Here is a 27,410-nt window from a genome sequence, read left to right as displayed (position 1 = left end):
GGTTTTGCTTGACCAAAAGGAATTTTTGATGGAGCAACTTTGTAGTGGAAGCGATGTTGTTTTTAAGGAAGTTGAATCTATCATTCGTGATGTTAAATCTAAAGTGAATACTATGCTTAAACTAGATGTAAAAGACTATAGTAGTTTTTATGCTAGTGTAGATACATACATTACCTCTCTTCAGCATAAGGTTATGCTAGTCAAACAGGGGTCACATGTACCTAAGTTGCATCAGACAGTGTCTGCTGAGAGTATTCATGAAAATTCTAGCACCACAGAAAGTGATTCACTTGCCACTAATGACAATATCAGCACTCAATCCTCTATTATCGCTACTGGCTTAACTTCATTCTCACCTGCTCTACCTCTTTCTGCTGCTAGCTCATCACTCACTTCTAGTCACCCAAACCTATCAGCCACAACCAGCTCTATGCCTAATAACTCGAGTAGTTCAAATCATGTCAATGTACAAGTAGCCTCAAGTGAGAGCTTTATGACACTAGGTGTAGACAGTGGTCCAGCACCACTGCAGACTATGAGGTCTGTAGGTAGGCAGATGGTAAGCACTCAGTTGCAAGTTATACCTGAAAGGTCATTAGGGTCCACAATGTCACAGCAGGTGACAACGCTGCCACAACAGATGAGTAATGCAGAGCTTAGTCAAGCATCAAATGATGTCAATAGGTCAATGAGTATCATGACTTCTAGCATTGTTAGACCACAGAGTTCATTTCTTAGCAGCACTCCACTAATAGGAACAGGTAACATTTCACCTAGTAGTACAGAGCGTACATTAAACCTTAGTGTAACCGCTGCATATAATCAAGGCACCAGACTTCCTGGTCAATATATCAGCACATCTACCCTTCCTACGCATAGGGGCTATAGTAACAATAATGGAAATACACCTGTAGGTAGTAATAGAGACTCTAGATTCAAAAGGGCCGCCCTTCCTACATTCAATGGAGACCGGAGAACCTGGCCCGAATTCCGGGCTGTATGGCTCTCATATGCTCACTCGGAGTGTATATCTGAGGAAGAGCGGGCCTGGAACTTGAAGCAATGCCTGAAAGGCGAGGCTCTCACACACATTAAGGCTATTTTAGCAAATCAGCCAATGGCGCATGAGCGCATGTGGAAAAGGTTGGAGGACCTGTATTCAGATGCAAGTGCAGCAGTTAAGTTCGCATTTGCTGATCTTGACAAACTAAAGCCTCTCTCTGATGGAGATACCAGAGGCTTAATTGAGTTTGTAAACACTGTGGAACTGTGCTATAGTCATTTGGGAGAGGTACAACAGCTGTCTGCTGTTACTGGAGCCCAAATTGACACACTTAAAGGGAAGCTGCCTTCAGTTATCAGGCGTGACTGGTTACGCATTTACCGGTCTATGACTGTGCAACAGAGAATCCACCCTTTCACTAGTTTTATGCAGTTCTTGGAGGAAGAAAGGGACATGTGCGTTAGAGAAGTCTCTGAACTAAACTCTAATCGACAATGGCAGGAGAAGACAGAACGAAGGGTTGCTACAAAGACTCATGCTGCTAGTGCAGAAAAGGCTCCTAATAGCAACTATTCTCCTTGTCTGATCCACACTCATGCACAAACAAAGCACACCACCATGGAGTGCAACAAGTTCAAGAAGATGTTGAGAAAAGATATGATAGCTTTGTTGTCTAAGCACAAATCATGCTTCAAGTGTGGGAAAGGCCATAGGCGTCAGGACTGTCCTGACCAGACTCCCTGTGACCGGTGTGGGAGAACTGACCACCACTCTCTATTATGTAGAGGAGCAGCACAAAACCCTAAACCTGAAGGAAAGTCTAGCAGTCAACCAGTTCAACCGCTTAAGGATGAAAGGTCGACGAGCCATGCTAGACAAGGCTCTTCATATTCTATATTTCCAATACAGGAAGTGCATGTTGCTGGATCGTCACAGCAAGCCATGATTTTCTTTGATGGCGGTTCAAACGCCACTTATGTTTCCAAAGATGCTGTCAAAAGGTTGAAAGCTAAAAAGGTGGGCACCACCCATTTAGAGATCACACGTGTAGGTAATGTTGTAACAGAACATCACACAAATTGCTACAGGCTCAACTTGCTAAACAGTAAAGGAGAAGTAGTTTCGATAGTTGCTTATTGCATGGATGAAATTACTAGCCCTGTCTCTAGCTTGAACTTTGAAACCCTCAAGTCCCTCTTTCCTCATCGGAAGGATCTGTCTGCTTTAGTTCGGGAGGGTGGTATTGTGGATATCCTGTTAGGGAACGACTACTTTGGTCACCATCCAAAAGTTGAAATAGACAAAGCAGGGTCACATCTGAGCCTTATGGAGGGCACTTTTGGAAACTGCCTCCAAGGATCACATCCACTGTTGCAACAGCTGCCAGTGGTTAGTAATCTTATTGGCTCTTCCTGTGTGGAAGGAGATTTGCCAATTCAGCAGTCAGCACAGACTTGTCTGACACGGGCAGAAATGAACACTGTAGAGAAGTTCATACACTGTGAGGAGATGGTAACTGAAATCCAACCTCGATGTGGTTCTTGCAAATGTGGGAAATGCCCAATAAGGGGGCACACCTACTCATTTAGAGAACAACAAGAGGTAGAAATAATTCGTAGTAATCTCAGCTATGACCCAAAGCTTGAAGCATGGGTAACTAAATACCCGTGGCTTATAGATCCAAAACTTCTGCCAGATAATTACAGGGCTGTATTTGCAACTCTCAGAAGTACAGAAAAATCCCTGCTCAAGCGGGGTGAGCAGTGGAAGCAGATCTACTGTGAACAGATACAGGACATGTTAGACAGATGTGTCGCCAGAAAGTTATCTGACAAAGAGCTCGAGGAGTGGAATGGACCAGTCTTTTACATCAGCCACTTGGCTGTAGAAAACCCTAAGTCCATGTCTACACCAGTCAGAATTGTCTTCAATTCTAGTCAGACTTTTGAAGGACAGTCACTCAATGAGGCCCTCGCAAAGGGCCCAGACAATTACATTTCTTCTCTTCTGGGCATATTGATAAGATGGCGTGAGGGCAAATCAGTCCTCATTGGTGACGTAAGGAAAATGTTCAACTCTATACACATTGGTATCACTGAACAACATTGCCATCGATTCTTGTGGCGCAATATGGATGCTACTAAAAAACCAGACACGTATGCAATAACGAGGGTCAACATGGGTGACCGCCCAGCACCAGCAATTAGTACTGAGGCAATCCTCAAGACTGCTGAAATGATGAAAGAGAAGTTTCCCAGGGTAGCTACTCTGCTCAATGAGTCCATGTATGTGGATGACATTGTTGAGTCAGTTAGTGATGACTCTGAGGCTCATCAGTTAGCTGATGATGCAACTACAGTGTTAAAAAAAGGAGGATTTCAGATTAAAGGCTGGACTTTCAATGGTAAAGGGGAGGACAAAAGCATGCAAGTATTAGGTGTGCTGTGGAATGGGTGCTCAGACACCATAAGTTTCAAGCCAAAATTAAACTTTTCAAAGAAGGTCAGAGGCCAGCACACAGCACCTGACTTGGATATAAATGAAGTCTCTCAGGCTATTCCTCATATCCTTACTAAGCGTCTTGTACTTGAACAGGTGATGCGGTTGTACGACCCACTAGGCATACTAAGTCCTTTCATAGTAACCGGCAAAATGTATCTTAGAGACACCTGGGACTTAGGCATAGGTTGGGATGAGCCCCTCCCTGATCAACTCAGGAGTAAATGGAGAGCATTCTTTACTCATATGTGCGAACTCAACACATTGGAGTATGGTCGTTGCCTCACCCCTGAGGGAGCTCAAGGTTCCCCAACACTTGTAATCTTTAGTGATGCAAGTGACAAAGCATATGGCTTCGTGGCATATATACGTTGGAGGCTGAGAGATGAGTCTTATTTTTGTCGATTTGTTCTTGCCAAATCTCGTATAGCACCCATCAGAAAACTGTCAACTCCCCAGTTGGAGCTCAATGGAGCAGTACTGGCAAAGAGAGGAAGAGAGATCATTGGGAAAGAAATGAGAATCAAGTTTGACAAAGTGGTGCATCTCACTGACTCGGAGACTGTTCTCTGTATGCTAAAAAAGAAATCTACTCGTTTCAAGCTTTACGAAGGTGTTCGAATTGGAGAGATCCAAGCAGCAAGTAAAGACATGAGTGAGTGGAGATGGATCAAAGGTGAAGACAACCCTGCAGACTGGGTAACTAGCGGTCGTCGACCTCAAGAGCTAGGGCCAGTTACTTCATGGTGGAGAGGCCCAGACTTTTTATACAAAGATGAAGTAGAATGGGGTACTAGGACAATTCATGAAGTTGGTCAACCACAGGAGCCACTACCTGGTGAAAAGAAGGTTGTTCACACCCACCAGACTAAAGCTACTCAGAACCATCAACTGAGTATAGATTACAGCAGGTGCAAGACCAACAAGAGACTTGTTTGGGTCTTCGCTCGACTCCTAGCTATCAAAGATGGCAGATCTTTCAAAGCTGGCAGAATCTGCAATATTACAGTCAAACACCTTGAAGAGAGCAAAACTCTCATTATCAAGGATGTACAAGCTACAATGAAGGCTGATCTTGAACAGGCTGTACGTGGTAGGTATGCAAGGTTGAAACCAGTTATAAATAAGGATGGAATCTGGGTGATAGGTGAGCAGATGGGAGATAACAACCCTCTGCAACAGGGCTCAGATGATCCACCTCTCAAGTTGCTACCAACCAACCACCCTTACACAAGACTTCTCATGGATGAAGCTCACACTGAAGGTGGTCATAGAGGACGTGATGCGACATTGGCACGCTTCCGTCATGCTTACTGGACCCCACAAGGCACAAAGTTAGCCAAGTCAGTAAAGACCAATTGTAGGCTATGCAAAATCCGAGACCCTCAATTATTAACCCAAGAAATGGGTAAGCTCCCCAAAGGAAGATTGACACCGGCACTACCGTTCAGCCAAATAGTCCTCGATTTGTTCGGCCCATTTCCTGTAAGGGGCGAAGTACAGAAACGTACCACCGGAAAGGCATGGGGTGTCATCTTTACTGATCTTGCTTCAAGAGCGGTGCACATAGAAGCTGTGTTCGGCTACGATACAAGTTCCTTTATTTTAGCATTGAGAAGGTTCACAAATATACGTGGGTGGCCATCGGTCATCTACTCCGATCCTGGATCACAACTTACACATGCTGAGAAAGAGCTCAGAATGCTATGGAACAGTTTGGATCATAAAATGATCTACAAGGCAAGTGCTGACCATGGACTACAATGGGTGTTTGGTGCTGCTGACAGTCCATGGTACCAAGGCGCAGCGGAAAGCTTAATCAGGTCAGCAAAGAGATGTTTTGCTTTCAGTACAGGTGGTCAAAGGTTGTCCCCTGCTGAATTTCTAACTCTGTGTACGGAAGCAGCTAATATCATGAATGAGAGACCACTTGGGAGGATTCCAAGTGAGGATTCCACAATCAACCTACTTACACCAAACTACCTGCTATTAGGTAGAGCACACTCAAACAGTGTAGGTGATGCTGCCATGACGGTGGACTCTATCAAAACATGTGCAGAAATAGTAAACAGCACTTGCAATAAGTTTTGGAAGCGTTGGGTAGAGCTGTATGCTCCCACTATGGCTTATCAGTCTAAGTGGTATAAGAAAACCCGCAATCTCATGATAGGTGACATAGTGATGGTTAAGGACTCAAATGCGCTGCGTTCCCAATACCATCTTGCGGAAGTATGTCAAACACATCCAGACAGTAATGATACTGTAAGGCGTGTTTCCATACGTTACAAGAACTTTAGGTCAGGTAAAATGACTAAAACATATAGCGGTAGCCCTGACACAGTTATAACCCGTAGTGTGCATAAGTTAGCTCTCATTATACCAGTAGAAGAAAAGTAGGTGGCATCTGAGATCATCTGCTCATCATATCTATCTGCATTATAGTCGCATAAATTCTTGTAGTTTGTAGTTACTGTTAAAACTTGTTATAGGTGAACTGATTGACCTACTCTCAATCTTTACCGTGGTACATGTGACAATTGTTTGTAATATTACATTTAGCGGCTATTATGTATTATCAGTAGGCTAGTATTATCCATACTTTATATTGTTTTTTTTTTTCCTTTCCATGTTTGACCAACCCCTGTCTCCCCGATGTGTTGGGATAGTTTACAGCGCTTGTTGGTCAAACATTGAAATGAATCATGACATATGTTTTTGTCATTAGGTAGGAAGCATTTTTTACCACAAAACATTCTTGGCTGCCTTGCTCAGTTAAATTAGGTCACTGAGTCAGTGCTCAGTCAGACACCTTTGTGTAAGCATCCATAATTACTGCTTACACACTTTAAACTATTTTATCTATACATCTTATTCATTTTAAAATGTAGCAATTGCTTACTACAGCAGTAGCCTATCATCTGGACTGATATTTCTATACAATTTATGTAAGTACATAAAATAAGGCTTGTTTTATTCTTGTGTTTTAATTGTTTTGTGAAGAATGCATTTTATCATGCATGTAGTATTTTAAATTAGTATCTGTATTTTAAAGTTTGCTTTTGTTCTTTTTAGCTTCTGCTTCAGAATCTATATTATATATGTGCAATGTAGCACCTGTTTATCTAGGTGTTTCTTGGCTCTAAGGAAGCAAAATCTTGTGTGAGTTTGTAACAAGTATTACTGTCATATTATTATTTCTGCATTCTTTGTCAAATCATATTTGCATGGTAATTTTTAAACCACTATTATGCAATTATGTACTATTAGTCATGCAATATTGTATTATTCAATGTTTATTTCTTGTACTTTATAGTACGACTGCTTATGAGTAACAATACAGCAAAGCAAACTATGTATACTACTCATCAAGTGGTCCGTTAACAAGTGCTTTCCTGGGAGCGAAGAAACAGTTTTCGGCGTGTGCCTACTTTTGAGCAGGCGACGTATAGCTGGTCATGGCTGATGCAGGGTGACAGTAAGTCGATAGCAGCTGCTCTCTTTCTTTTCACAATAGCGTATCGCAACTCTCGGAGTACTCGTGAAAGTTCTGTAATAGTAAGTTACAGTAGGCCTACTCGTAGCTGGAAAAAAATTAGTAACTCGGCTGCTGAAGGAAATGAACATGACCCACTATCACGAACAGCGGCAAATCCAACGTCATTAAGTAGTGGAGATGTGGCAATTCATAGACAATACAACATCGTATAAGAAACACTTACCTTTTTGATGTGGGAAGTAGGTGAGAAATGCGTTTTTCCAGTGGTTCCAAGAAACAAACGTTTACGTGACCTTCTCTGTACACGTTGGCAGTAATTATTAATTGCATGTAAATAACTACTCGTTAATTTATTTTATTTAATGAATAATACATTTGTATAGCTGTATAGACACCTTTGTATAGACCGCAGAACTCAGGAAGGTGCTTTTTAACACGGCAGAAAATTTGCCGTTAAAAAGCGTGCTAACCGGGGATTTCGGTTAATGTGCCGAGCGGCGAAAGAAAAACAACAGAATCGCCACACCTTTATATAAGCCATTTGGCTCAAATCGTCAGAGAAAAGTAGCGATTAATAGTCCATATTACAATATTTAGTATTCATATTAGTTCGGTTGGCTTCGCTCGACCGAATGGAAAAAGAAACACTGCTCTATAATATATTTACCGTTACTACACATATTAATTCAGTTTGCTTTGTACGACCGAAATTCGTACGACAATAAAAGAAAAGACCGCTCTATAAGGCGGACAATCAATCAATCACACAGACAACGATTGTCGTTTATATAGTAGATATATATATATATTTATATATATATTTATATATATATATATAAAAAATTGTTTCCTCACCCCGGATACCCCGTATGGGTGGTGAATTCTGCTCTAACTCGGGTCTCCTACCAGAGACCTGGGAGTTTGAGCACTCGCCTCAAGATCTTAGCTGTTCCCAATAGCGCACTTTTCTGCAACTCACCTGAGTTGATTGTTGTTGGTATTTGGGCAAGCCACATTTTATGCGCCGGTGTTATTGTGCCCAGTGCCCCAATGACTACTGGGATTACAGTTGTTCTTACATTCCAGCATTTTTCTATTTCTTCTCCAAGAGGGAGATATTTCTCTACCTTTTCTCTTTCTTTGCTGGCTATATTGTAGTCATTGGGTACCGCTATATCTATTATAGTAGCCCTCTTGTTCTCCTTGTCTACCACCACTATATCTGGTTGGTTTGCAAGGACATGCTTGTCAGTTTGGATGTAGAAGTCCCAGAAGATCTTAGCGCGGTCATTTTCATTCACCTTACCAAGAGCTTCCCACCAGTGTTGTGGTTTATTAAGGCCATACTCATCACAGAGACTTCTATACACAATACCTGTGACATGATTATGCCGCTCAGTGTATGCGTTTCCTGCTAGCTGCCTGCAGCTACTGATGATGTGTTGGATGGTCTCAGGTGCATCTTTGCACAGTCTGCATCTAAGATCGTCTCTAGTGTGATAGATTTTCGTTTGGAGTTGCCTTGTTGGGAGCACTTGCTCCTGGGCAAGTGCTCCGAACAAGGCATATATATATATATATATATATATATATATATATATATATATATATATATATATATATATATATATATATATATATATATATATATATATATATATATATATATATATATATGTATATATATATAAAACCACAATAGCTTTATATACATCAAAATATAAAAAACACCAAGATTTGTATTTATATAGATTCACAATAGCTTGATATGCAGTGACATATGACACTCTGAGGTTAATATATTTACAGACTCATAACTGCTGCATATACACTGACATATGACACACTGAGATTTATATATACAGTGAAACTCGGATAACTCAAACTTCAAGGGACCGAGCAAAAGTGTTCGAATTATCAGAGTGTTCAAGTTATCAGAGCACTGTCACAAGTCCATGTATTTACTTATTTATTAGTAGATACATGAACATATACAAACTATAATAAAAATCAAAAGCACAAATGGCTTGTTTCAAATTAAACGCTTCTAATGTAAAGTTTAAAACGTTTTTATCAAAAAGTATAGAGATTTTTCTATCACTTGAGATTGGTTTGTTGTTTGAGGTGATGTTATTGCCAGGAGGTTTTTTAGATTGACATTGGCAAAACTTGATCGTTGCTGAAATGCTCAAAGAAAAGACATATTTTTCTTTTGAGCGTTTTACCCACGATCAATTCTGCCGATCTTTCTTGAAGTTTATGGAAAGATTACCTTACTTTACCTGGGATTCGTTAAGAGCAACACTCCGAGGCAGTTCAATTAAAAGTTTTACGAGGTTTTACGGTACATTGTATATCACTCACGCTTTTTGAATGGATACTTATTGAATGTACACACGTATTTTGTGTTTAGGGCAAACGATGAATAGTTTTTTTAGCTAAGACAACGTATACGTTTGACTACCACAATTCTTAAGGCGTTTTAAACATTCAACATTCCGACGTTAATTCAACACGGAAAACTATTCATCACGGGCTAGCCGGGTCACGCACTCAAGGATTTTCGCCACGCAAATACAAAACAAAAACAACATGCTGTTTTTGTTTTGTATGTGCGTGGCGAAAATCTTTGCGCCCGTGACCCGGCTAGCCCGTTCTATTCATCGTATAGCATTATAAATCAAATTTCACCAAACCTTTAGAACAGTCGTTGACAAAAATATTTTGCCGATGGAGGTAATAACGACGCTTATGAATTACGAAAAGTTGAGGTTTACCTCTATGGCTAGGAATAAAGTGATTTTCTAAAGCGATAGCAACAGTTTCGGTAGCCGTTGGGCAAAAAACAGTTCGTTATAACAGTGTTGAATTCGAGTTATATAGAGCCATTTATCATTGCGTGGGAACGGACCAAGCAAATCCAGTCGAGTTAACCATGTGTTCGCTATATCCGAGGGCGAGTTATCCATGTTTCACTGTACGTATATAAATGAAGACCTCAACGGAAGAACGATCAATTTCACATTTTCTCAAAGTACTAGGTTTATTTTCTATTAGATAGTTCTGGCCACAAAGCTTAGTATCTGTGACAAACTTTCAGCAGAAATGATCCAGGTCTATGGATATCCCTACTTAAAATAAACTACCTCTTTGCAAAACTGATCAATGTCCTAGTTTTTAAACTTTAAAATGGCTATATCTCATGTTTGAGCATTGTGACGTTGATCGTTCTTCATTGAGGTCTTCAAATAAAAAAAAAAAATATATATATATATATATATATATATTCACAATAGCTGGTCATACAGTAGACGCTCCTGCAGATACATAACGTGTGCCTCCTACAACATTATCGCCAGGTAACTTGAAAAATTTATGGTAAGTTTTTGCTTCGTATTACATAAATAATTCAATATAACGTAAAGTGTTGTCGGGTGAGTTTTTAAAATCAAATTGATTGTTAATTTATTTCGCCACAGTTGAGGAATAAAAAATTATGTGTCTGTAGCGTTAGTCTAGTTCGGAGTAATAAATCATCAACCCACCTACAAAACAGAAAATAGGATAGCTGCGCCATTGCTCATAAATACCTAAAGGTAATAGTCGAGAATTATCTTTTATTTTAACCTTGACTCCTGAATAGAATATGAAACACTGAGATTGAAATACATTTTAGTAAAAGGTTTTATCAGTCAGAAGGATTTCCAACCTGACTCTATAAAATTGAATGCGGAAGAGGAACTTTGTGAAAAAGAACGCAATCATATAATATGTAGTAGGTTATTAACATGAGTTTCAGGCTGTTGTAAAATAATTATGATAACTTTCCACTCGAAGTTAAATTTATCATAGGTTTATGGTTACACCGGAAATGCTGGTGTCTCTTTGACCTACCATGACGGACCAAGGTTTTCAACATTTGACAATTACAATGATTCACAAAACTCCAATTACATTTTTCAATTTGAAGTAAATATCAGTATTTAGCAGCGCTTATTACTACAATGTTGTTTTTAGGTAATCTGTCATCTGAATGATTGGAGTATAAACATGTATAAATAATTTAATTATATCAACATATGTGGGTTCCCTTTACATATAAAAAAGTTGTCAATATTTGACAATAAAAATGGTTTGACACTATGAAGGTAAATAATGCTTTAATAGCACTTATTGCTACTTTTTAGGAAGAGAAACAATGATGATTATTAAACTAATATTGAAGCAATTGTCGGAGTTTAATTTATTAAGGCATTCGGAGTGTACATTTTTCAGTCAGAAATTGAAATGTATAATTTATTAATGTAATGTAGCTGCTCAGCAAATATTTAAAAACTAAAATCATTTCATTGTTTATTGGGTTTTGCTGATTTTGTTTGATTCAAACCAGATGTTTCTTTTCGAAAATAATATTTCATTATTATCCTTATTTCAAACATAATTACTGATAACTTAGCAGTATGGCAATGTCTGTTCAGATTTTATTTAAGAAAAACTGTCACTAAAGCATTTTAGTAACTTTTTACACAGTTAGATCATTGAAAAATAATTTAAGTAGATTTAAGTTAAATACAGTAGCCAATTTAATGTGATCGTTAGTTAAAATATTATTTTCTGAGCTATACTTGTTACGTTCAATATTTCAACATGGGATGTAGTTTGACCTCAAAAAATAGTGTCATTCTTTTTGGACTAAATAAGAATGGTAGTATAGTAAATGTGCTTTATTTACTCTTAAGTATGTAATGATTTAATGCATGTAAATATCACAATTTGGTATATTAAATAACAGGACAACAGTTATGCACAAGTAAAACAATTTAAAACTTTAGCCAGAAAAGTATATTTAATGAAGTTTGTTCTTTTCAAGCATCCAATAAAATGTTGTGCTGAAAACCCAGTTACTTCCCCAATTAGCTATAGCTACATTTTATATAGTTATTGTACATGTTGTACTATGGTACATTGTTTTTCAAACTGGCAACCTTATTAGATGCCACCAGTCCAACTTGACTTAGTGATTGCTAGAAGGAAGCAAATCCGTCTATGAAACAGGAATAACCTGATATGATTGGAAGACACATGACTATTCTTTAAGAATAGTTTACATAATGTTGGGAAGGTAAGGATCAGAATAGATTATATTGATATTTTACAGTTGAACAATTTATTATTTTTTGTTGCGATGAAAAATTGAATTTTGATGGTTACCTAAATCTGGTGGAAGTATTTTTTGTTGTTAGTGGTTTGCATACATTTTCTACTCGTAATTGTTGTTTGTATTTTTAAAATTTTGAAACACAAGTATGTCTTCTATGGTCCACATACAAAGCTATCACTAAGCACAATATTGATCTGTTATAGTGAACTATGTCCCGAAAATGTACTTAATTATTGGTTTTCGTTGTAATGAGAGTCTACCCTAATGTATGAAATACACAAATAAATTTGTAATCAATGGAAAACATTTTGAAAAACCTTATTTCTGATAAAATTGTCTAACAATTCAGAATTGTTCGTATTAAGTTTTCGTGTTTGTGTGAAAGCAGTTTTTATTACAATTAAACTAATTCGATGGTAAGTACCTTTTAGCTGCTTTAGAGTAAATAAAAAAGTGCAACTAAAAGGTTTCATAATGTTATCAGAAAACAATACTTGAATTTGTAAATAGTAGGTAAATGGTGAATATCAATTAACCTCCTTTTTATATGCTGTGAACTAGACTGCTATTAAATGAGGATCAGTTTAGCAATTCATCATCATTTTGTTGACAAAATTATCTGCATGTCTTATATTATAGTATATTAGCTTAAAGCATTTTATTGTGGTTTACAAGCTAACCTATAACCAAATGCATTAAAACAATGAATGATTGGATCAGCAGTGTTTTACAACATGCACTATGAAATGGGTAAACAACTCCAAAAACCGGAAGCTGACATAAAAACCAACACCTGCAATATATTTTACTAGAAATACTTTTTCTGAAAGTAGAAGCTTTTGGCTTTTGTTATTTGCCAGTTGCTGGTGCCTTTTCATCACACCCACTGTGGGAGCACATTGCTGCTGTCCAAATGTAAGAGTTACTATACTACGACTGTTAGGGTAGACAACTCCTGTAGTGCCATATAAAGAATATGACAAGAACAATATGTTTGGCATAATTTTACTTCAATAAAACAACCTTGATACAATTAGCTGAAATGGTCAAAAATAAAAACTAAATTTATCTGATCTACTGCAAAAACTATATATTAATTGTTATTCATTTTTAAAAGTTTTTAAATTCATACCATCACAGCATTACTTGGGAATTATTACTTAACTTAGCGTTGACATAATTGTTATTAGCACTGAAATATAAATCAATTTAGAAGAATATATGAATAGCTACAGTTTTTAATCATTTACCAGAATGTTTATGTCATCAAATAGTCAAAAAAGGAACTTTTATTAAAAAAAGTCAGAAAAATTGCCGGTTTTGCAAATGTCTGTTGAGCAAGAAGAATTTATCAATTGTTATGTTTCACAGTTATCCGGAATAAATTAAAAAGAAATTACTTTTGCTCATGTTTAAAATCACTGAACAAACTTTAAGGAAATTAATTATTAAAGTGAAGTAAGAGTGAATAGTGCAATACCTTAAAATAAGGTTGGTAATCATAGTATCTTACAGACTATTTTTTGTGGTTATGAGGAGCAATAAATAATTATTTGGATGTCATAATTAGGTTTTCATGTCACTTCAACTGACTAGCAGTAAAAAGGTATACAGACCAAAGTAAGTAAAAGAGCATTGTATTGTATGCAAAATATTACAAAAAAAGAAAGATCGTGCTGTTTACATAAACTGAGATCACTACTTAAACTGTCAAGAAATATTTTTCTAAAAATTATACACGAAAAACAGAAGAAACAGCTCATTCCTGTAAAATGCAGATTAGTGTTGGTTAAAAATATGCTGCAGTATTGTCACCATGACTTCTATTTACTTATAAAAGACGTCGATGTGTTATTAGATACCAGTTCTTACTGCCAAATTTTAGAATAAAATACAGCTAAACACAGATAACTCACTCGTGGATGGTTAAAATACCTTGTTTACTTACACATGTTAATTTGGCACGATCTTTCGCAATGATAAATATTGCTTTGGCAAACTAGAATATAACATTATTAATTCAAACAGTCTTTTGCACAACAGTTATCCAGATTGGAATTATCACTTTAGAAAATTTTGCATTTTAAACCACAGAAACTAAAGTTGACTGATAGTGTTTCCTAAATGTCGTTATTACTCTGGTCAGCAAAATATTTTTGTAAATGACTGTTTTGAAGGTTTGCTAATGGAAACTTTGCAAAATATTCACTGTGCAATGGACTCACAAGAGAAAGCTTAAAACCTATAAATAAATATAAAATCATTGATGAGATCAAAGCTGATCAAAAGCTATCAGCAATATTAAAAGAGAAAAATCTTTCCAAAAATTACAATGCTGACATTGGTTAAACGGAAATATAGGATGAGGTCACTATAATTGGACCAAAGTTAAGCAAGGCTGAGCGATTGAGCAACATCATACGAAGGTTTGATTGGTGTGTTGTTTAATAGCGTGTGATGAAGTTCATGACTTATCAATGAACTGATTTTACTAAAATGAGGCTAGAATTTGAATAAAAGAAAATTGAAGAAAATTGACCATTTTTAAACAAGACGACCATTTTTGTTGTCGAATCGAAGAAAGAGCAAAGTTGAGGAAATGTAATTATATTGGTGGTCACAGAGTTGTCAGGGTGTCGGTTGTGGTAGTGTTGGAAAGGTTAAAAATGGAGGAATGAAACATTGACTCAATTGAACCTAGCATATGCTGATGCTGAGATAATCAATATGAGAAAAAAAAAGTTTTTTTTCTTTCATACATTTTGATCACAATCAAGTTTTACCAGTTTTAATCTTTTAGTCGTAAAACATTTTGGAAATCACATCAACCAAAAATTCAAAGAACATCTCAATGAGAAAAGCTATCTATACTTGATTATACAACTTTTTGAAATTTGACCTGATTGGTCCTTGAACCCGCAAAAAACTATGTTTTCCATTTGTATATAGTTCGTGTGAAGACAAGTATCTACCAATAAATTCATACACTTGTGACAGAGTTCTGTTAACTTAAACACTCTAATAACTTACACAATTGAGCTCGGTCTCATGAGGCTTCAGTTATCCATATTTATTTGTTTGGAAAAGTTAGCTGAACCCCAGTATATACCTTGCTGAGTATCTCAAATTTATGGTAGAAGGCAAAACAATTCAATCATACTGTAACCTGAACTATAAATATCCAGATAATTAAACATCTGTCAAGTAGTAGAAAACTTTTCAAAAGTATCATGAATGTAGATAGCGGCTCTATAAAACTAATACAACATATGTGTAAATACAATTATCTAGAGATGGAAGACAAAGAGCTAATGTCTAATTTTTAAGTTATGCAAAAAACTGTTGCTTGGGCTGACTTGCTAAATTTTTCTATCAGTCAAATTTAAAAATCAGCACCGACACCTCAATTTAAAAGGTTCAACTTTCTAGAGGGGAGCTTGAGTTGTTTCTGTTTCTGTTTACAACCACAGTTTTTAAAAGTAACCTAGTTACTCCTGCTGACGCACTATATGATTTCTGAAGACAATGTAGATTGGCCTGCAGGGAGTTTGTGTGTACAGATGAGCAGCTGCATTTATGCATATTTTAAGTAGCTGACTTTACATGAAAAGGATTTAGACCCGTGCTTTCTGAATAATTAAACAATTAGTTAAATAAATCATTGCACATTCACTTATCTGTGTTATAGGAAAATAAAAGGCTGCATTGGCAACAGAAATAAGGTTTTATGTCTGACCCAAGTTATGATTCTATCACATTGTTCTCTCTGGACAATTATCGAGCTTTTACAGATGAGTTTGGTTAGCATTAGTTGAGTACACATTGAGGTAGGTACCAGGTGTTGGTAGGTTTTATAGCATACTCACCAGCATTGAGTAAAGTGAAGCAATTCAAGCTTTGAAATACTGCTTGACATTGAACTGTGAATGAAGCTGTCACAGAAGCTCATAACTTAACCTGATTTTAGCGGAAGTAAAATGTAACTATTTAGTTTGATGATCGTTCTGTTGCTTGGCTGTGGAAACACTGCACTAATGTTTTTCCAGCTCTGAGTATGAAATTATATAGAACACCATGTATGCTTGTGGTGACTCTTCTGGCAATGACTTGTACGGGTTTAATGTAAGACTTTTAGAATAGTGTAACATAGTAGTCCCACAATCTAACAACTGTTGTAGTTATATTAACATAATAACTATGGTAACTATGGTAACATGGTAACATGGTAACATGGCAACTATGGTAACATGGTAACATGGTAACATGGTAGCATAGGAACTATGTAAACAGTTTGTAACATTGAATCTAGACTAGATCTACATTAATCACAATAAGTGTGAGTTAGTAATATAAGGTTCTGAAGGACGACTTTATAGAATATTATGTTTTGTTAAAGGTCTAATGTGCAAGGATATTTTAGCATTAAACTACTCAGAAAATATAATTTATGCTTGTCGTCCAGTCATATTTTCATGCTGATTTTTAAGTGTTTACTAGACTTGTTTAATAAAATATAATTGAAAATATTGTGAGATTTGATATTGCAATTTGCGCAAGGTTCTGAAAGAAACATGTTCACTTGGCACGGATTACGAATTAAAAATTAACATTTTATGAGGTCCTGTCAATTGACTGCCACAGCCATAGAAATATACATGTGTCAGATGATGCATTATCATTGGAAAAATCAATACTGGTCATTTGGTTAAGAATTCTTTTGCAGGTTTAAACGGTTAAATAATTAATCAGTATCACAAGCTGCTAAAATGCCCGCTATAGTCAGCGAGTAACTGGCATATCAACTGTGGCCTAAATTTCCTATATGAATGTCGAGCATTTCAAGTCATTAAAATATTTGTAATAATTTTTAGGTACATTGTACATTCATGATGTACTTCATAACAGGGACCTTCCTGGCAGCATATTGTTTGATAAGCATTGCTTCTGCCCGGCAAATATCACGAATTTACTCACTAAGCCAAAGCTTACCTGAAGATAAAACCAAAAACTGTTCCAGCCTACTAAAGCCTGGTAAGTAATTAAATCGCATTTTCTACTAAATGCATGTTGTATTTTGTCTGCTAAATATAGCATTTTTTTTGCAGCCTTGCTTTTACATGGCCTATCAGTTCATACATTAGAAGCAATAAAACATTGCATGTGTTCATCAGTGCAATTTATATTGATTTGCCTACAGGTACTTTTAGAAAATTACATAATGAGAACAACCAGATAAATTATTTTTAGTTTAATTTTGGTAGATAGAGAGTATGCGTAGTTGAGTTATTCTTTTCTTAGTTGAACGGCAGTGCACTATAAAATTCATTTTAATATACATCTGCAGATACAGGGATGAAGCTGTGCTCTTATACATAGATATATAACTATATATAACTATATATATATATATATATATATATATATATATATATATATATATACAGTCAAACATGGATAACTCGTCCACGGATAGCTCGAACACATGGTTAATTCGAACATTTCCTTTGGTCCGTTCCCACGTAATGATAAATTGCTATAGATAACTCGAACTCAACACTGTTTATTTGAACTGTTTTTTTGCCCAACGGCTACCGAAACGGTTGTTATCGCTTTAGAAAATCACTTTATTCCAAGCCATAGAGGTAAACTTCATCTTTTCGTAATTCATAAGCGTCGTTATTACCACCATCGGCAAAATATTTTTGTCAACGACTTTTCTAAAAGTTTGGTGAAAATTGATTTATACTGTGATACGATGAATAGCATGGGCTAGCCGGGTCACGCGCGCAAGGATTTTCGCCACACACATACAAAACGAAAATCGCATGTTGTTTTGTATGTGCGTGGCAAAAATCCTTGAGTGCGTGACCCGGCTAACCCGTGATGAATAGTTTTCCGACATTGATTCCGTGTTGAATCAACGTCGGAATGTTGAATGTTTAAAACGTCTTAAAATTGGTGTAATTAAACGTATACGTTGTCTGAGCTACAAAAAACTATTCATCGTTTGACCTAAACACAGAATACGTGTGTACATTCAATAAGTATCTATTAAAAAAGCGTGAGTGATATAGAATGTACCGTAAAACCTCGTAAAACTTCTAATTGAACTGCCTCGGAGTGTTGCTCTTAACGAATCTCAGGTAAAGTAAGGTAATCTGCATAAACTTCAAGAAAAAACGGCAAAAATGATCGTGGGTAAAACCCCAAAAAAAAAAATTGTCTTTTCTTTTGAGCATTTCAACAACGATCAAGTTTTGCCAATGTCAATCTAAAAAACGTCCTGCCAATAACATCACCTCAAACAACAAACCAATCTCAAGTGATAGAAAAATCTCTATACTTTTTCATGAAAACGTTTTAAACTTTACATTAGAAGCATTTAATTTGAAACAAGCCATTTGTGCTTTTGATTTATATTATAGTTTGTATATGTACATGTATCTACTAATAAATAAGTAAATATATGGACTTGTGACAGTGCTCTGATAACTTGAACGCTCTGATAATTCGAACACTTTTGCTCGGTCCCTTGAAGTTCGAGTTATCCATGTTTGACTGTATATATATATATATATATATATATATATATATATATATATATATATATATATATATATATATATGTGCGTATATATATAGGCCTATATAATTGTATACATATATAATTATTTATATAATTATAGATCCATATCTATTGATGTATATATATATCGTGAAACCTTTAATTGAATGCCATTGTGCTTTATTTAGCAACCCTTCCTGTATAGTGGTGGACACTTGAACACTGCATTCAAAGTGAGGCTGCCTGCATATTTTTCGAATGGCTCATACAAATTTTGGGAAGATAATTTTAGCCCTTTGGCTGCCAAGCAAATTTCGCCTATAATTTGCTCCTTTTTTAATTGAGCAAAATTGCACCTTTAAAGTGCAATAAATCTGCTAACTTACCTCCAACTTGCTTTAGATATTTTAATAAATATGCATCGACAAACCGAGAAATATTTCTATCAGTTGATATTTATTGCTTGCAATTGACATGCAATGCTACTATAGCCTGTGACCTTCTTTGCAATTTGTTGGTACTTTCAATTCTCACTCCATTGTAGTTTTGAAGCCATATATTTTATTTTTTGTCTACAATATATCGACCGACGTTGCATAAAAAATCATTACACTCATTGATGTATGCTACAGTTTGCAGACAAATCTAGATTTTTATGCGCAATACAATTGGCATTATGAGCATTGAGCATTATTGCAAGCAGTATTAAGATTGGTACAAGGATACTATTAAATAACATTCTACATGTATAATTTAGAAAATTTTCAAGTTATATAACAATAATCTGTCAAATGATACAAATATATACTCATGAACAGATGGCATAAATGAACCATACTTATATATTACATGCAGAAACAAAAAATAGCATTTCTTAAACAAAAATATTTCCATAGTTTCTTTGGATAGCTTCACTCTGATTGCTGCTCTCAATAGAACGAACATTGTACAACACTTTCCACAATATCTTCGGACCTCAACTGTAGTTCTGCACTGCTGAACTAGTCAATATAAGCCTCAAAACAATGTGTTGGCAGAGCAAAACTTTTACGCGCTGTAATTAGCGCAAATGCAACACGTAAAAGTTTGCTCGCTAAGCACAACCTTCGGCCAAAAACTTACAATCCATTTTATTTGCATATTCTTCGAAGTATTAAGACATCGTAAAAAAAAGAACAATTATTAGCCTGAGATAGATGGTAATTATTTGCATTAGGAGTTAAATCTCCCATCGTAAACTTAAACCATTTTTTATATATGTGTATGTACCTCAAATTATTAAAACTACGTTAAACAATGGACTGATATTAGTCTGAGACCACGATTGATTATTTCTATGGTGTTGCTTTCAAAGTTTTAAAAAAGAAGCGAAAAGCTCCGGAGTTTGACAATGAGAAATTTAATTGTCGTTAATGGAAACGATTCATTATTAATACTATTTTGTGGACGTTTTTCCACTGATCGCTTGATATTACGGGTTCATAGAGTACAAAGATAATTAATGTGGCAGTCAAATAGAAGTGGCGTTCAAATAGAGGATGAAACTCTATTTTTAACCCCTCTCTAGTAGTTGCGGGCTAATAGAGGTGGCTTTCAAATAGAGATGGTGTTCAATTAGAAGTTTTCGATATATACCTATACAAGTATGTATAGGTATATATATTTATATATATGCATATATATATATATATATTTATATAAATATATATATATATGTTTATGGACATATATAACTTCACCTATATATAATATACATAAATTAATATCTATTTTTACAGACCCATATAAATTTACCTATACATATTTTACATATCTATTTATCCTTACTTATATTTATGTATTACATGTATACTATATGTAAATATATACATATATTTACTTGTATTTAAATTTAAATATTTATACTATACATAAACTGTAATTGAATGCCAATGGTGCTCTATTTTTCAACCTTTCTTCTATTATAGTGGCATTCAATTGATGATGGCATTCGAATAGCGGCTATCATTTTATTTTTCCAAAAGCCCCATCAACATTTTGGGAAGATAAATTTAGCCCTTCTACAGTCGAAGCAAATGTTGCCTCTATTTTGCTCTCTTTTTTTCGATGAAACAATATTACGCTTTCTGAATGCAATAATATTAACTGTATATTAAAAGTAATGTTAATAATGTTAACTTACTTTCAACTTGTCAAAGATCTCCTAATAAATATGCATTGTAGAACCGCAAAATATATTAATTCTCCCAGTTGACATATTGCGTGCATTTAACCTCCAATGACATTAAAGCTTGTATCTTACTTTAGCAGTTTTTTGAGCTTTCATTTTAAATTTAATTTTGAATTTAAAGCCGTATTTTTGTTTTACATTTAATTTTATCATTGTTACATATATTATCATTGCATTTATTGTTGTGTTTGTTACAGTTTGCTCATAAACTAGCTTTTTATGTTGAATAGAAGGTTTCGAGCGATGATCAATTGCAAGATCAGATTACTGCAATGATGTTATTAAATAATATGCTATAAAGATGTAAATTTATAAGTTACATGATGGTTATTTACCAAATGCTAAAAATATATATCTATGAACAGGTGAAATAAATTGACAGTGATTATGTTACATGCAAAAACAAAAATTAACGCTTCCAAAGCAATAATGTGTGCATAATTTGATCGGACAGCTGAGTTCCTGTTGTCGCTTCAATGAATCGAACGTCTTGGGGTAGTCAAATACTTTCCACAATTCTTCAGACCTCAAATTTTTATCTGCACTGCTGAACTAATTGATAACAACAACCAAACAATTTTTTAACAGAACAAAGATTTTACACTTTGCATTAGTGTAAATGCAAGGCAAATAATTATTTGTTCGCTAGATGCAACGTTTGGTCTAAAACCAATCGTTCTTCAACCATCATAAATTTAAACCACTTTTTATATAAATTGGCTTTGAAGTATCAAAATGAGCTAATCAAGGAACTAATAATAGTCTGATACAGTTATTAATTTTTTCTATGGAATCACCTTAAGAGTTTTAACGACATAAAACGTGAAACTTTGGAGTTGGACAACAAGATAATAGATTGTTATCGGTGTAACAATCTATTAATTATTAACATGAATTTGTGGAAACTGTTCTACAGATCACTTGATATTATGGGTTTGTATAGATCAAAAGTTGGAGGTGGCATTCAATTGGAGGTTTTACAGTTGATATACACACATATATTAGCATTTCTATAATATATATTCCCAACATAATGAAACTACTCGATGGACATATAATAGTGCTGCACGATAACACGATATAATTCGATATGACGATATATTTCAGTGCATGATTTTATATTTGGTTAGTTTTCAAGTCGATATGAATATGGAAGCGGATATTTTAACGAAATATCGGCTGATATTATTTGGCAAAAATGGAGTTGTCTGTTATCTTTATTGCAACGAGATGCCAACTCCTGTTTTTTCAACTGATATCAACAAATATCCTCTCACATCGTTCATGTTAAAGCCTAACACCATATATCAAAAGAAGACAACTCCAATATTCGATATTTTTCGATATTCAATATATTTTGAGACCAAATAATCTAATGTACATGCAAAGATATTATGCACCACTAACTTATAACTCTCGAATTTAAGTACCGTCAATTTTGTGAATTTTTAAAATCCACGAATAATTAGTTTTATTTTAAACACAAGGGAGAATAACTATGACCTCAAAGAAAAACTAGCTACTAGACTGAGTGAGTAAACATAGCTGAGTTCTAAACTCTTTTAAGATTATTGTCAAAGTTTTGGGTTAAGCCCATTGCCAGTGCAACACACCTTTTTACAAAATTAATCAAAGTTGTCACAAGTTATTCGGAATTCAGCATGACATCGTCATCACCAAAATCTCTCCTGCAGTTCTTTACGTTGAGAAAACTCATTACTTACCATAAGTTGTTGGTTCATCAGAGGCCTTCAAATCGACAAATATTCATGAAAACCTTTGGATACTCAAATCACAAATTTGATGAGTTTTGTACTAAGGCTAATGGTGTCGCATCTTTAACAGAGAGCTCACCCGATATGTAATATATTTGCATACATGTATATATTTTTATACTGATACATACATGTACACATTACATATATGGAGAGTATACAAATATATTACATATATTGACATATATGTAATATATATTCCAATATATATTACATACATATGTATATATAATATGTATGTACATATATATCATATAAATGGTTTATTATATTTTTTTCCTTTGCAACAAATAAGCCATTTTATAGTCTAATGAAGTTTCATTTCATGAATAGTTTTCTTGTGACTTCTTTTGTTAGAAAAGCCATAGGTGCTGAATATTAGCTAAAATGGTTGCAAATACAAAATATTAGTGTCTTTGATCTAGTTGCAGGTTGCGCCATTGATTAGTTAGTTTTTAGTTGTATGTACTTCACACAACGCCAAAGTTAAAAGGTCAGAGGTAATTTGGTTAAAGTTTCTTTTTCTAGTAGAACCAGATGCAAACTGAGTGTGTATATAGCTATTTTTCAAACCTATAGAATGACGTTTAAACAGCAAGCTTCTTAGTCACTGATACTTATTCTTTTTTCTGACTTTGTTCCAAACTTTTGTTAAAAACTTGTTCAAACAGATGAAGTATAGAATTTGAAGATAAGAATAGGATAAGAATTGAAGATAAGAACTATTCAATAAAAACTTCATCAACGTTTCATTAGAACCTGAGACATGTCATAAAAGCTAAAACTAAAGTAATTTTTAAACATTTTCATTCGTTCTCACTATTACTTTATTTGTTGGCAAAAACACATTTTACTTACGTGTATACACGGCTATTGATAATGTTGGAGGGTTTTTAACACATCATTCAGTTTTTGAAATACTAGTAAGATATCGAATCAAAGGTTGGGATGTGAAAGTTGACCTATATAAGCTGAATTTTGCTTGAAACTTCAATATTTTCGAAGAAAATATCTACTTTTTTAGAAACCGTCTCACTTTCAAAGTGTCTTCTTCGTTGTACTGCAAACAGCTCGTGTCTTGCAGCACTGAGTGCTCAAGATACTGAAACGTGTGAGAACTACCCTTCTACTGTTGGAAATCAAGCAAACATGGCTAGCTGTACCAAGGTATATGCTGAGCAAGTCTGGGTAAGACTTTAAAAATTCATTGTGGGTTTTTTACTCACGTACATGTAATGTTGTGATTTAGGATAAACTCGAACAATTAAACTTTGGTCAGCTCATACTTACTCATAATACGCCAATAGTGGTCTGAGGAGACAATCGCTAAACCATTATTTGTTTGTTTAGCTAAAATAATCGAGAAAAAGCCAGGATTTAGAGATGGTGAATTTAAAAAGCTTTAATAGAAATAAATTTTAGTAGTAAATTAATGAATAGTTTTACCAGAATTCTACTACTGAAACGACTAAAGTTTCATGACATTGACTGCTAAAAGCTGTTCTTGCAGAATTTCATTAATACATTTGGTAGAATTATCTCCCCTATGTAAATACAATGAATTGTTGCAGTCTAAAAACAACATAATAATTAAATGGTTTACAAGTTAAGTTCCTGAAGGAAGCAAGTATGATTGTTGCATCATACTTTTTCTTTGTTTATTTAGTTAGAGTGTTGATGTATAACTATGAGATAGAAGGAAAGTTTCATGTACTTTATAGAGGTTAACTATTGATAGTATGTTTACAGGACTGTTGCAATTGGAGCAGTACTTCTATGAATAATCAAACACCAATATTTCAAGGTAGGAAACAATCATTAACAACTTATTAAAACATCAACAGTTCAGTATTAATGATTGCAGTTCAATTAAGTTCATTGGAGCTACTTCTCAAGTAGCTCCAATGAACTTAATTGTAGTAGCTACTTGAGTAGTAGTAACTCAAGTAGCTACTACTCAAATAGCTATGAGTTTGGTTGGAGCAACCAAACTCATCGCTACTTTAAAACACATTGCAAGCGATCATGCTATGCTTATCGAGTTTATTTCTACTTGGAGAAAATGCTCACAGAAACATGCATAATACATTACCACATTATACGCAATAATACATAGATATATCAAAACATCAAACATGCATAATACCTTAATAAATTCTATGCTATAATAGATAAATAGTTGTAACTGTTTCAGTGTGCAAAATTATTAAAAGAGTTTTATAAAAAAAACTTTTTGAAACATGAAAATGTTGTTTTTTTTTCGAAAACTTTTACTAACAATTTGACAAAGAATTTCTGATAGGAAGTCACTGTTTCTCTTAATTAATTTCCTTTTTTTGTTTATATTATTGTTGTTATAACTGATAAGAAGACCTCAAGCACATTTGTGCTAGTTAAACTAATCGTCGCCAAATTTATAATATCAACCAAATATTTATAGCAATCTTCTCCTAAAATGATTTAGAAAATAATTTAGTTAGACCGTCTAAAATTATAAGAGTCAATAATTTTAGTAGTTTTATTATAAATATTGTCAAGGCTGGTAAAAAAGTAGAAATATAAACCAATGGTTTCAAAATACTTTTGTTAATTTTTTTCCATTTTCTAATATTATTTAATATTATTTTATTAAAAGGAAGATTGTATTGCTGTGTATGGTGTTATGTAATTTATATTGTTATAAGGGCTCACTGATTAGAAGAAATCTAAATGACATTGGTTCAAAAGATAACCAAAAAAACCAGTCTGTTGGTTTTTTCCTTGAATCGTTTATATCGTTTATAATCATTTTTTTATGTAAACGTGGCATACCTTCAGTGCCAGAACTTAGGGTAACTGAGGCAAAATATCATCTGGCTATAAAAATTAGATATATTTGAAGCATTTAGAGAATATTCCCATCATACTTAAAAAATTTCATTACTATGTGTTGTTTCCTACAAAAAATTGTAATGATTATGATTATTCTTTCTGTTGCTTAACCCTTTTACTGCCATATGCAAATTTACGCAAAATCTATGGTCGACTGTCGTATGCGCATGTTTGAGAATTTTCTAGCAGTTGAGTAGTAACTTAGTTTTAGTATTCATTGACAACATGACCAAAATTATTAAAAGTATTATTTTGGTACTTTTATAATATTGAAGGTGATGTTTAAAGTTTTCTCTATGAAATTAACCTAAGTTCACAAAGCAATTTTAGATCTTTGTCTTGGAATTTCCAACTTGAAAACACATATTTTTTCTTTCTGACATTTTAGCTAGTTAGTGTTATTATGGCTTTTGCAAGTATTTATCGCCCAAATTTTAAAATGAATAATTACTTGTGTTGATGAAATAGAAGATTCAAATTCAGATTTTAGTGGTTAAGCAGATAATAAAAGCGGTGGATCTGATGACAATTACATTAATAGTAGTTTTGCAACAACTGTGTGGAACAATAAAAATTTTACTTCAAATAGCTCTAGAAAGCCATATAATATAGTTAAAATAAATAATTTTGTATAGTTGTTTTTCTAAAGATGTTGGCAACATAAAATATATAACAATTTTTTCCAAATTTTGTTCAAAATTGAAAAAAATAGTGGATATACATTATGGTACAAAATCAGCATATTCAGTTGAATGGCTGGCAGTAGGCCAAAAGCAAATTTCATACATGGACGGCAGTGAATGGGTTAAAAACATTTCAATGATCCTTCATCTAAAAAGTTTAATTTGGTTTTCAAATAGTTTGTTTGAACAAACACATGAAAATATGCCTAATGAGGAAGTTATCAATTTTTATTTAGATAATTTGATTTTATTTAAATACAATAGACATTATGTTGTATTCATAGCTTCATGACTAGTCGGTGTATTTCACATCTGTGGAATGAAGGGATCAACTAACCAACTGTTAAAAAGCTGTTAAAAACTGTTTAAACTAGTTCCCTGTTAAAAAGGAATTTTGCTGAACGTTTCGACTGTCCTCGTTAAACAAGGTTTAATATATATTGGTTTTCTATGTTTTAATAGACTGTCAAGATGCGCTTGACAAAGGAGAAAAGAAATCTGGTGCAGTTTATGTGCTTCGTCCAGACCCTAGCTGGAGGTTGGTCAGAGCCATCTGTCAGTTTGACGATGATTCGGGCTGGACAGTTATACAGAAAAGACTTGATGGGAGTGTTGACTTCTACAGAGGATGGAGTGACTATGTCGATGGATTTGGCTACCTCGATAGAGAGTACTGGATGGGTAGCCCTATTTTGAACATATGTTAGAATATCTAGTTCTGAGCTATTCGAAAGTGTTATGATGCGAGGAATAAAATTAAAAGGTTTCATTTCAATTTCTGGTTTAAAAAAGGGTCAGTAACGTTGTTACCTAATAATAGCTATTTTTTATTTGTTTATTTTTGTTAAAACTTGTCAAAACTTTGATTTAATGCTGTTCAGCATCTGAAAAAATACTTTAGAGCTACCGTTAAGCTGCTCTTGACTACAAACCTTTTTCGCTAATTATATGTACTACTCTTTTATGCTTTAGCATATTTTTGCTTGTTCAAGGTCTAGTGTGTCATCATAATAGCCTTGTCTTCTTGCTCTACAAGTTGCAAGGTTATTGTTACAAATAGGTTCAGTCCCGTAGCAATAATTTCTAGTAACCTTGTGGTTTGGAACTAACAATCGTGTGAACACCCT

The 27,410-nt window shown here is 34.5% G+C and overlaps 1 protein-coding gene across 1 annotated transcript; it reads left to right on the top strand.

Annotated features, from left to right (window-relative positions):
• Positions 1-193: 193 nt before the first annotated feature.
• Positions 194-26,990, top strand: LOC137397189 (uncharacterized). Its single transcript, XM_068083476.1, has 4 exons — positions 194-5,895; positions 23,800-23,917; positions 24,479-24,533; positions 26,746-26,990. The coding sequence occupies exons 1-4, from the start codon at positions 194-196 to the stop codon at positions 26,988-26,990; spliced, it is 6,120 nt and encodes a 2,039-aa protein (XP_067939577.1).
• Positions 26,991-27,410: the final 420 nt, after the last annotated feature.

Source organism: Watersipora subatra, chromosome 5, assembly GCF_963576615.1.
Source record: "Watersipora subatra chromosome 5, tzWatSuba1.1, whole genome shotgun sequence".
NCBI classification, from domain to species: domain Eukaryota; kingdom Metazoa; phylum Bryozoa; class Gymnolaemata; order Cheilostomatida; family Watersiporidae; genus Watersipora; species Watersipora subatra.
This window is presented reverse-complemented; position numbering and strand designations above follow the sequence as displayed.